This window comes from Salmo salar, chromosome 11 (assembly GCF_965601325.2).
Source record: "Salmo salar chromosome 11, fSalSal1, whole genome shotgun sequence".
Taxonomy (NCBI): domain Eukaryota; kingdom Metazoa; phylum Chordata; class Actinopteri; order Salmoniformes; family Salmonidae; genus Salmo; species Salmo salar.
Genome location: NC_138301.1, coordinates 10,681,529 through 10,694,148, shown reverse-complemented (window position 1 = coordinate 10,694,148; position 12,620 = coordinate 10,681,529). Strand labels below are relative to the sequence as shown.

The 12,620-nt window shown below is 40.7% G+C and overlaps 1 protein-coding gene across 3 annotated transcripts in view; it reads left to right on the top strand.

Moving 5' to 3' along the window:
- Nucleotides 1-3,980: 3,980 nt before the first annotated feature.
- The window catches only part of dgkza (diacylglycerol kinase, zeta a), a 141,606-nt gene continuing 132,966 nt past the window's right edge, over nt 3,981-12,620 (top strand). Inside the window, exon 1 of one of the 3 annotated variants that reach the window (XM_045689028.2) lies at nt 3,981-4,457. In XM_045689028.2, coding sequence (XP_045544984.2) covers nt 4,201-4,457 — 257 coding nt within the window. In that variant the 5' untranslated portion in view covers nt 3,981-4,200. The remainder of the gene's footprint in view (nt 4,458-12,620) is intronic. The other 2 variants (XM_014126422.3, XM_082957737.1) reach the window with 2 other exon arrangements.

Sequence of the window (12,620 nt, the reverse complement as noted above, 5' to 3'; positions counted from 1 at the left end):
ACTCTAACCAAACACCCCTCTACATAAACACATATACTAACAAACCCCGAACCACATAAAATAAATACCCCCCTGCCACGTCCTGACCAAACTACAATAACAAATAACCCCTTTACTGGTCAGAACGTGACAATAACACATTTTTGCTATCGTTCTTTTTTTACATCCGTTATTAGACAGTGGCAAGGCGGAACACTAATGATTATGAACATGGTCTTTTGCCTGCTAATGCCTGCAATGCAGTGAAGAAAACAATATGACAACAATAACGTCTAATGTAACTGGCCCCTCTAACAGTACAACTGGCCCCAGCTTGGCCCCCCCAGTTGAAATGGTCTAGAACCGCCACTGGGACCACCTGAGCACACTTCTCACCACAGTACTATTCAATGATTCTTTGTCAGAATAAAAATACTCTCTAGATCGAATATGCACTGCATGAAACATCTAGTATGAATGGAAGTTGTGGAGTGCATTCTTAGGACTGGACTAACAGCTACACATTGAATAAATATGCCATCTTCACTCCAGCTCCCAATATATTACAAACCGGGGTAAGAGAAACATAGCAGTAGGGATTATTCCACTATCTTCACATGCTGATGAGTTTCTACACAAACACCTTTCTCATATAGCTAAAACCGAATGTTTTGTCCAAATCAATTAAAATTGCGTTTCATCTGCTCCATTACATTTCCCATATTTCCAAGGAAAACGTTCACTAAATCGACTGTCACTAGTCATTTACATGCACCAAATGCTTTGCACATACCGTATACTTCATTTTTGTGTTTATTTGTCAAACATCCAACAGTCTGTTATTTCAGTCAGGGCTCTGTACAAAGGTGTGGCTCCCTCCTATTGACTTTGGGCGGTGGAGCAACTGTTCTATCCAAACTGCAATGTAAATTGCAAATTGTAAATTGTATGAATTTGCATGCCTGATTACATTTCAATATGTTTGGAGAGTTACATTGTCTATGGCAGGTACATGATACTTTATATACATGCATAATGCAACAGAACAGAATGCAAAGCATGTTGTATACATGTTATAACATACACTTTGACAGGAACATGCGTGACATTGATGTAATGTTTTCCACATACATACATACATACATACATACATACATACATACATACATACATACATACATACATACATACATACATACATACATACATACATACATACATACATACATACATACATACATACATACATACATACATACATACATACATACATACATACATACCTAGCATGATATCGGCTTTAGTTCACTGTGACAATAGAATACGGGTGGTGCTCCCAGATGCCAACCATTAGCCAGTGTATTGGTCTGACACCAAAAGATCACACCGCGAATTTAGAACAATTCCATTTTAACATCCTCCTATCCTACATAAGATCCTTCGCTGGAGTAATCAACCACAGCCTAATGCCCCATTAACTGACCATACTGAAAAAACTCCCGGATCCATATAGCTGTGCTCTGTGCCGCATGGATTGTTCTACATTTGTTGCTACTGGAATAAAGTTAGACTGTTCCTGTCCGCATTCAACTGTCCCCTTTTGATAAACTAAAACAAGTAGCCTTACTAAAACAACTTGGCTACGTGTAAGTCATATTTTTGACTGCCTGCTTTGGAAAAAAGGCTGCATTTCCAACAATCATTCAGGCGTATTTCACCTTGTGGTTGTGATGGTCTGACTCACTGGGTAACGCCAGGTCACAGGTCACCAGGTCACATAACAACAGCTCAGGAGAGGTCAGACATTGATTGCCCCAGTTCCACTGTAACCTTTGTCATAACCATCATTGCTGTACTAATCATTCAAATAGTTCTAAATTGCAGTGGGACCAACAACTAATTAGGCCTACAGCAAACTAGGCTACAACAAAGCTCAAGTACAATAGTCTACCTCTAACAAAATGCCCAAAACAACCCAATCAACTGCAAATGTTCTCATAGCACTGTTTTGGTGTAGTTTTCCTTCATTTGTGTAGGACAGCTTCTTGTTTCCTAAGGAATTGCATTAACCAGTTCAAACAGTTTTACAGCCCTTTTTAAGGACGATTTTATAAAGGGCTTAATGTAGGCTATACTGTGTGTAGCATACCTTGGTTGACTAACATAAGGTTACACAGGTTAATCATCACGCGGGCCTTTTCAGAGTATTGTTTGGGTTAGGCCACCACAGTAATGTAGTCTTCTTAAGAATAAAGCAATAGGTCAATTGTGAACAATACAATGCATCAATATGGTAACATACACTATTGAAGAAGAGTAGCCTATAGACCTAATTGCATGTTTGGTTCACTGGAACATGTAAAGTAGGTTAAAACAATTCCGGTTTTACCTCCAATCTTTCATTTGATTGAAAGTATTTTCATTTTCTCACACAGTTTACAGAGATACCGCCTGACGCCAGTGAATGCAAACGCCAAGGGAGAGACCAGTGTGCTGTGAACAACATAAGCATGGGCAACAATAGTGGAATTGGCGGTGTGCCTTCTAAATCCCCCATTGAAACTGATGCAAACTGATACAAATATTTGAATCATGCCACAATTGTACTACATAATACTAAACAAGGTTGGAATGTTGCTATATCAATTCAATAAAAGACAATAATAAGTTATTTTGACACAAAAAAAGTACAAATCTGTTGAAATCGTACTGTATAGACTCCAGAATATCCTGGTTGCTAAAATTCACCTAATATCAGTTTATGTAACAAAACAAGCATAGAAATCCCAGAGCTGACAAGGTAAAAACCTGTCGTTCTGCCCCTGAACAAGGCAGCTAACCCAATGTTCCTAGGCCGTCATTGAAAATAAGAACTTGTTCTTAATGTTCTTAACTAACTTGCCTAGTTAAATAAAGGTAAAATAAAAAAATAAAGTAGAAAATGTAGAGAAGTCAGTGCTAGTAAGGGGGAGAATTCAAGTGCAGTGTTTGAAGCTGGTGCACAAAACTGAAAGTAAAAGATGTCAAACCAAAATGTGAAATAGAGCACATAGAACAGATCTACAGCTTCTTAGACTTGAATTTCAATGAGAATGGCAGATCTATAACTAACATTTCTATGTGAATGTGGTCGGGGCCTTATGAAAAAAAGATTGCAGTCAGAGTGCAGTATAACTGCAGTATGCTGCAAAAACTCTGTCCAAAATAACACCTTTTTTTTTACTGCAGTAATTGTGCAGTGTAACTGGAGTTACAGTGCAGTATAACTGCTGTTCAACAGCAGTACACTGCAGTTATTCTGCAAGTACAGTACTGCGAGTCGACTGCAGTTACTGCACTTTCAAAATTGCTATCTTTTTTTGCAAAGGGTCGCTCAAAAAGTAACATATTGCAGCTTTAAATGGGGTATCAGCCTACTCAGTGACACTCACAGAACACAGGTAGCGTCATAGCTCTTATTGCACGACTTTAACTTGAGGAAATCACCTTCCCAGTCAGTCTACTGTCTATACATCCACGTTGCGATTTCAAATAGTGCGATTTTTTTGGTCTTTTGTAGAATTTATAAAACAACACCTCCAACTTTGTTTAGCATTATTTTCTACAAGTGTGTCATGATTCCACTATTTTCATCCCTTTGCATGAGTTTCAATCGGGGACATGTATTTTTCAAGGTTAACCGCCGATTCCACTACTGTCGTTCACGCTAATATTATTCGCGGCCCCACGTGTGGTTACGCGCAGAGATCAGAGAGAGAGAGGAGAGACTGGGGCGAGCCGCACAGCTGGAAAACCGGTTTCTACTTGTTATCACAACCACAAAGTCATAATTGGCTATATCGTAACAATTGATAATATAACAAAAAAGAGAAACAAAAAGCTTTTTGTTCTTTATGTAAGGTTAGGCATACGCATAGCAGCGTGGTTAAGGTTAGGTTTAACGCCACATTTGAAGAAGATAAAGTGTAGAAATGGGCGGGGTTTATTACTTTGTGGCTGTGGTAACGACCCCGTTAAACCTACGGCCACAGGATTTCCGTCTTCTCGTGAATACTGGCGACTAGAACCAGGTATATATTCTGCTTGACAAAGTCACTACCTGGAAGCATATTTGTCACATTACAAGACGAGTCGTAGTTTTGCTTTGGACTTCCAGTGTTGGAAACAAGCTACTTTATTTTAGGTTGCCGCACTCCACAGTTGATCCACAGCACGGTATCGATGGCTGAGGCACCGGATACCGGGGACCGTGTAACCCCTATCGTCCATAGCTCTACGGCGATACTGGTGCCACCAACCTTAGAAGAACTGGCTGAGGAGGAGGACGTTTTCTTGCCCGAAATGGTATCACCTTGTCCAGTCTTCAAGACGGGAGAAGTAAAAGGAAAAGTGTCAACTCGGCTGGAAGGTGCGGGGGCAGCGGAGCAGTTGGAGAACGACTTCTTACACCTCACTATTAGGAAGCAGGTTTCATACAGGTAGTACATTTTGAATTTATCCGCACTTCCTATCTCAGTCTCGCACGATATTTCATATAACTACTTCAGTTGGCTGCCAAATGTCTGAAGTCGTCTAAAATGTGCAACTTGAAAAAGTCAAAATCACCTGCAGCCATAACTATCTCACCTGGTCGTTACTGTAGCTTATTTGTGGGCAAGACAACATGTGTTCATATGAGCTGACACCCCATTTCGATATGGTTTTCTTCATCTAATAGATAGGCCTACATTAAAGTTATCATTATAGCAATAGCAATATCACATCTGTCATCAAGGCCAACCTAATGTTCGGATATCATTCTTACTTAGAGCACCTGCTTATGTCCTTTGGAGTATAGTAAATACATGCTCATTCATGTCAGCAATGGGGGACGTCCAGAAAACAACGTACTTCTGTGTCCTCCTCAGTCATAACATTTCATTTTAATTGAAGCGTTATTTAACTAGGCAAGTCAGTTAAGAACAAATTCTTATTTACAATGACGCCAAACCCGGACGACGCTGGGCCAATTGTGCGCCGTCCTATGGGACTCCCCATCACGGCCGGTTGTGATACAGCATAGACCTCACTCCGTTCATTTATGATCTTTTGGATTAAATATTATCTATCCTTCCTAATCTCCGACTTTTAGGAGTGCAAATCTAGCTTCTTATTGGAATCCGGGCTATTTCAAATGGTTTGTAGTATTGTATATTTGGCTGGCTGCCCTCAGGCTATTGTTGGTTTCCTGACCCTGTTTGTTGCAACTCAGTGTGCTGTGCAAGTAAATGACATGACAGAGCGAGCAATTTGCCTGTTAACAGTCTTCTGTCAGGAGGATGTGATGCACAGAATGACCTTTGACCATGACCCCTTACATGACCCTTGGATAAGTTTTATTAAGCATTCACACAGACATTACTACCACACTCTGTTACATTTGAGTCATTTAACAGATGCTCTTTTCCAGAGTTAGTGTATTTCTAGTTAGTGCATTCATCTTTAAAATGGCTAGGTTGGCCAATCACTTATATCAGTCATAGTAAGTACATTTTCCCTCAATAAAGTAGCTATCAGCAAAGTCAGTGGTAGTAAGGAGGGGGGGAAGTCAAGTGCGAGTGTTACTTCACTGGAAAAAAAGGATTTGGCTACAGTACAGGATTTGGTGTACAGGAGGATTTTGACTGATATACAGCATAACTGTATAATCTGTCATTGTTTAACATCCACCAGACCACTTCATTCAAAATATTTGGTTTCCAATGACAGCGGTAGTGCAGTTTTTCCTCCATAATCCCAACTGTTTCTAGCTTGATTGTAGAGGATGGCGCAATTGTCTGTGCCCCCGACTGACTCATTTTATGTAAGGATTTGAGGGACTATTTTTCTGTGCGGGCTGTGTAGAATGATGTGACTCTAGTCACTGGGTGTTGGGTATTGAGAGCCTGCCACTGCCAGCGGATGCTGTGATGCGTTCGTGGCTCTTATGTAACAGGATGAGAAGCAGCAGCAGCAGCAAGGGATCAGGAGGTTTTTTGCATTGTAAATTAGAGGCACTTACTCTGCTTAGTGAGCAGAATGCTGGGCTGGCTGCATCCACTGGCTGACTGGCTGGTCCATAGAGGCCTGATGATGCTGGATGGTTAAGGCTGGCCTGGCAGTGAGTGAGGCTGAGGCCATGTCAGTTTGGCTACATAAACACAGATTACCCATGGCTTTCCTCGGTGTCTGTGACTAACAGCGTCAACACAGTGACTCCAACAACAAGGCCTGGGGTAGTGGTCTCATGTGCGATTCAGATGTTATTAAAGACCAAACAGCACCTGCAGCAGGGGGTAGGGAACGGTGGGGGTTTTGACACCTCCACTCCCGGTAGTAAATTATAAGCACTAGAGAATTCTCAATTAAATTCCAGGGCTTTATTGGCATGAGAAACATATGTTAACATTGTCAAAGCAAGTGAAGTAGATAATAAACAAAAGTGAAATAAACAATAAAAATGAACAGTAAACATTATACTCACGGAAGTTCTAAAATAATAAAGACATTTAAAATGTTGTATGTATGTATGTATGTATGTATGTATGTATGTATGTATGTATGTATGTATGTATGTATGTATGTACAGTGGGGGGAAAAAAGTATTTGATCCCCTGCTGATTTTGTACGTTTGCCCACTTACAAAGAAATTATTACATCTATCATTTTAATAGTAGGTTTATTTGAACAGTGAGAGACAGAATAACAACAAAAAAATCAGAAAAACGTATGTCAAAAATGTTATAAAATGATTTACATTTTAATGAGGGAAATAAGTATTTAACCCCTCTGCAAAACATGACTTAGTACTTGGTGGCAAAACCCTTGTTGGCAATCACAGAGGTCAGATGTTTCTTGTAGTTGGTCACCAGGTTTGCACACATCTCAGGAGGGATTTTGTCCCACTCCTCTTTGCAGATCTTCTCCAAGTCATTAAGGTTTCGATGCTGACGTTTGGCAACTCGAACCTTCAGCTCCCTCCACAGATTTTCTATGGGATTAAGGTCTGGAGACTGGCTAGGCCACTCCAGGACCTTAATGTGCTTCTTCTTGAGCCACTCCTTTGTTGCCTTGGCCATGTGTTTTGGGTCATTGTAATGCTGGAATACCCATCCACGACCCATTTTCAATGCCCTGGCTGAGGGAAGGAGGTTCTCACCCAAGATTTGACGGTACATGGCCCCGTCCATCGTTCCTTTGATGCGGTGAAGTTGTCCTGTCCCCTTAGTAGAAAAACGTTTCTACCTCCATGTTTGACGGTGGGGATGGTGTTCTTGGGGTCATAGGCAGCATTCCTCCTCCTCCAAACACGGCAAGTTGAGTTGATGTCAAAGAGCTCCATTTTGGTCTCATCTGACCACAGCACTTCCACCAGTTGTCCTCCGAGTCATTCAGATGTTCATTGGCAAACTTCAGACGGGCATGTATATGTATTCTTGAGCAGGGGGACCTTGCGGGCGCTGCAGGATTTCAGTCCTTCACGGCGTAGTGTGTTACCAATTGTTTTCTTGGTGACTATGGTCCCAGCTGCCTTGATCATTGACAAGATCCTCCCGTGTAGTTCTGGGCTGATTCCTCACCGTTCTCATGATCATTGCAACTCCACGAGGTGAGATCTTGCATGGAGCCCCAGGCCGAGGGATATTGACAGTTCTTTTGTGTTTCTTCCATTTGCGAATAATCGCACCAAATATTGTCACCTTCTCACCAAGCTGCTTGGCGATGGTCTTGTAGCCCATTCCAGCCTTGTGTAGGTCTACAATCTTGTCCCTGACATCCTTGGAGAGCTCTTTGATCTTGGCCATGGTGGAGAGTTTGGAATCTGATTGATTGATTGCTTCTGTGGATAGGTGTCTTTTTTTACAGGTAACAAGCTGCGGTTAGGAGCACTCCCTTTAAGAGTGTGCTCCTAATCTCAGCTCCTTACCTGTGTAAAAGACACCTGGGAGCCAGGAATCTTTCTGATTGAGAGGGGGTGAAATACTTATTTCCCTCATTAAAATGCAAATCAATTTATAACATTTCTGGCATGTGTTTTTCTGGATGTTTGTTGTTGTTATTCTGTCTCTCACTGTTCAAATAAACCTACCATTAAAATTATAGACTGATCCTTTCTTTATCAGTGGGCAAACGTACAAAATCAGCAGGGGATCAAATACTTTTACATACATACATACATACATACATACATACATACATACATACATACATACATACATACATACATACATACATACATACATACATACATACATACATACATACATACATACATACATACATACATACATACATACATACACACAGTGTTGTAACGATGTGAAAGTACGAAAGGGAAAATAAATAAACATAAATATGGGTTGTATTTACAATGGTGTTTGTTCTTCACAGGTTGCCCTTTCCTTAAGGCAACAGGTCACAAACCTTGCTGCTGTGATGGCACACTGTGGCATTTCACCCAGTAGATATGGGAGTTTATCAAAATTGGGGTTGTTTTTGAATTCTTTGTGGATCTGTGTAATCTGAGGGAAATATGTGTCTCTAATATTGTCATACATTTGGCAGGAGGTTACGAAGTGCAGCTCAGTTTCCACCTCATTTTGTGGGCAGTGTGCACATATACTGTCTTCTCTTGAGAGCCAGGTCTACCTATGGCGGCCTTTCTCAATAGCAAGGCTATGCTCACTGAGTCTGTACATAGTCAAAGCTTTCCTTAAGTCTGGGTCAGTCACAGTGGTCAGGTACTCTGCCACTGTGTACTCTCTTTTTAGGGCCAAGTAGCATTCTAGTTTGCTCAGTTTTTTTATTAATTACTTGACACAGTTACTTTCTCACGGGAGCTCACTGTATTGATCAACCTAAGGTGAATGATTTGTCACTAGGTCTGTCCTATTGTTATACTATGTAACTAAAGGAAACACTTTTAATGCTGTCCAGATGGTGTTTCAGATTGTGTTTCTATTTATAGCAGGGATTGGAACCGGTTCAGGGAACAGAACTGAAAATCGGAACAGAACCGTTCTTTTTAAAAGCATGGGAACCGGTTAATAACGTTATTTTAGGTTCCTGGCATTTTTTCCCCCCAGTCCCACATAAAAACATAACAAAGCGCCTATGCAAAACCCTCACTCTGTCACTCGGAAACATATTCTAGTGTCTGCCTGCCAGCTGAAAGTCTTTGCCAGTGCGTGTGTAGGCTATATACCTGCCCCTCCCCCTCCGAAGCATAGGCTACTGTAGTTTACTGACGTTACAAGTATGATTCAGAAATTAGGGAGAGAGATTTTCAGAGGAGAATGGATGAACTTTTTTTTAAATGCTAGTTAAGGATACTGTAGTTGGCACGTTTCACATTTAGATTTATTAACTACAAAAAGGGAAGACGTGTTTTATTTGAATTCTGGTGCCGCTCTGCACACACAAGCTTGTTAGCAAGCTAGCTCAAGTCTAACGTTAAGCCAACTTTCTGAAGTTCAAAGACATTAAAGTTCCTTCATGGAAGCCGTGCCTCCGTACGTATAATTCTGTGGGCCTAATTCAGATAACGCATGTCATAACAACAAGATGCCCAGCGCTTCAAGCCAAGCCTCCTCCACCCACCCTCGCTCTCTACAACCTGCCAAATTTCAGCTACACTTGTCTGTGCAATGCATGTAATCAACTGTATAGCTTGCCCGCTCCATAGCAAGCTGCTCTATCCGCACGGAATTTCATGTCGAGCCAAGGGTAAAGAAAAAGAGATTTCAGAGGTTTAGAAAGGAACAAACGATTTTTTGGGGGGGTTCGAACCGATTCAGAACTTTATTTTGCTGGTCGGAACAGTGGAACGGGGGGGGGGGGGAATGGTTGGAAAACAATCTGTTCCAACCCCTGATTCATAGTAACAGTCCTGATCATTTGGACCGCCAAGCATTCCGCTGTCTGAATGCTAAATTGTCCTTGTTTGTTATTTGGGGTAGGCTCAAGGACACGATTTAATCTCAATGGGATTAACCTGGTAAGTAAATGGTGCCATGCAGTGTAAGTAAGGGTAAAGGCTGACTGAGAGGTTACAAATTGATCCCTTCAATTTGAAACTAAATTGAGGGAACCTGTGGCATACTATATTGTCTGTTGGACGAGAGCTTTGGTGATCTCTTACTGTATATGCAAATAAACTGTACGGATTGTTTGGATTTTTTTGGTGGAGAAATGGGAGCAACAGATTAATAAGGTCGAAATTTTTAATTCCATTTCATCACAGAATGTTGTTTCTGGTGTTCGGGATAAGGTTGAGCTTATCCTGAGCTTTAGATCAGATCACCAACACATCAAGCCTGTTCCACTAGTTTGTCGTAAATGGGTCGTAACTCTACATCCAACGTAAAATGTGCTTTACGCCATACCAAAACATTATACCTGTTGCACCACCTGGGCGTTAGCCCTTCTATGAGCTACGCCTGGGATTATCTTCTTTCATGATATGCACAGACAATAATAGTAATCTATAGTTTCAAAAGGATGTGAGTCTCATGCTCATACAGTTGAAATCGGAAGTTTACATACACTTAGTTGACTGTCCCTTTTAAACAGCTTGGAAAATTCCATACAATTATGTCTTGGCTTTAGAAGCTTCTAATAGGCTAATTGACATCATTTGAGTCAATTGGAGGTGTACCTGTGGATGTATTTTAAGGCCAACCTTCAAACTCAGTGCCTCTTTGCGTGACATCATGGGAAAATCAAAAGAAATCAGCCAAGACCTCAGAAAAACAATTGTAGAACTCCACATATCTGGTTCATCCTTGGGAGCACTTTCCAAACGCCTGAAAGTACCACATTCATCTGTACAGACAATAGTACGCAAGTATAAACACCATGGGACCACGCAGCCATCATACCGCTAAGGAAGGAGACGCATTCTGTCTCCTAGAGATGAACCTACTTTGGTGCGAAAAGTGCAAATCAATCCCAGAATAACTGCAAAGGACCTTGTGAAGATGCTGGAGGAAACCGGTACAAAAGTATCTATAGCTACAGTAAAATGAGTCCTATATTGACATAACCTGAAAGAAGGCTCAGCAAGGAAAAAGCCACTGCTCCAAAACTGCCATTAAAAAAAAGCCAGACTACGGTACAAAGATCGTACTCTTTGGAGAAATGTCCTCTGGTCTGAGGAAACAAAAATAGAACTGTTTGTCCATAATGACCATTGTTATGTTTGGAGGAAAAAGGGGGAGGCTTGCAAGCCAAAGAACACCATCCCAACCGTGAAGCATGGGGGTGGCAACATCATGTTCTGGGGGTGCTTTGCTGCAGGAGGGACTGGTGCACTTCACAAAATAGATGGCATCATGAGGAGAGGAAAAATATGTGGATCAATTGAAGCAACATCTCAAGACATCAATCAGGAAGTTAAAACTTGGTGGCAAATGGGTCTTCCAAATGGACAATGACCCCAAGCATACTTCCAAAGTTGTGGCAAAATGGCTTAAGGACAACAAAGTAAAGGTATTGGAGTGGCCATCACAAAGCCCTGACCTCAACCCTACAGAAAATCTGTGGGCAGAACTGAAAAAGTTTGTGTGAGCAAGGAGGCCTACAAACCTGACTCAGTTACACCAGCTCTGTCAGGAGGAACGGGCCAAAATTCACCCAACCTATTGTTGGAAGCTTGTGGAAGGCTACCAAAAACGTTTTACCCAAATTAAACAATTTAAAGGCAATGCTACCAAATACTAATTGAGTGTATGCAAACTTCTGACCCACTGATGAAATAAATAAAAGCTGAAATAAATCATTCTCTCTAATATTATTCTGACATTTCACATTCTTAAAATAAAGTGGTGATCCTAACTGACCTAAGACAGGGAATTTTTTACGATGATTAAATGTCAGGAATTGTGAAAAACTGAGTTTAAATGTATTTGGCTAAGGTGTATGTAAACTTCCGACTTCAACTGTATATCACAACATCCGCTGGCTTTTCGAGTTAAAGATTATATAACCAAATATACAGATGGAGATTTAGTGAAACAAAATAACATTAATTCATTATCAGAAGTCCCTTGACTTCTGATAATCAATGTGATTTTGTTTCACTTGAATCCTAGTCGGGCTATAGCCTCGGCTACTACGCGAGCAAAGAGCAAAATAACCACCTTTTATGCTAGGCTAGCATAGGCTACATATAACATGCTAGCAAAATGTTCTGATAACGCTGTTAGACGAGCAAACTAGACAAAAGATTATCATCATGAACACTCAACTCAATTTGGCTAACATTTTCCCAGCCTAATTGTAGCCAAATATCCAAATGGAAATTCTGTCAAAACAAAAATCTGACATTGATTGATTTATCAAGATGTCCCCATGCTTGTCTCAAAGCAGAGCGATAATGCTGTCCCAATCATAACGGTGCTGAAATGATAGTTGATTACACCCGGATATTGCTTTACATTTAATTTTTAAATTTTTTATGGTTGGATGAATTTGGGAGTTTCAATAAGAAGCGATATGATAAATGCCTTCAATGACATTAGTCTACTTTATTCCAATATTTTCATAAATCAGTGATATTCATTCCCACAATAATTATTGATAGATCCATCCAGTTGTGGTTAAGAAAACGTACATGCATAGTG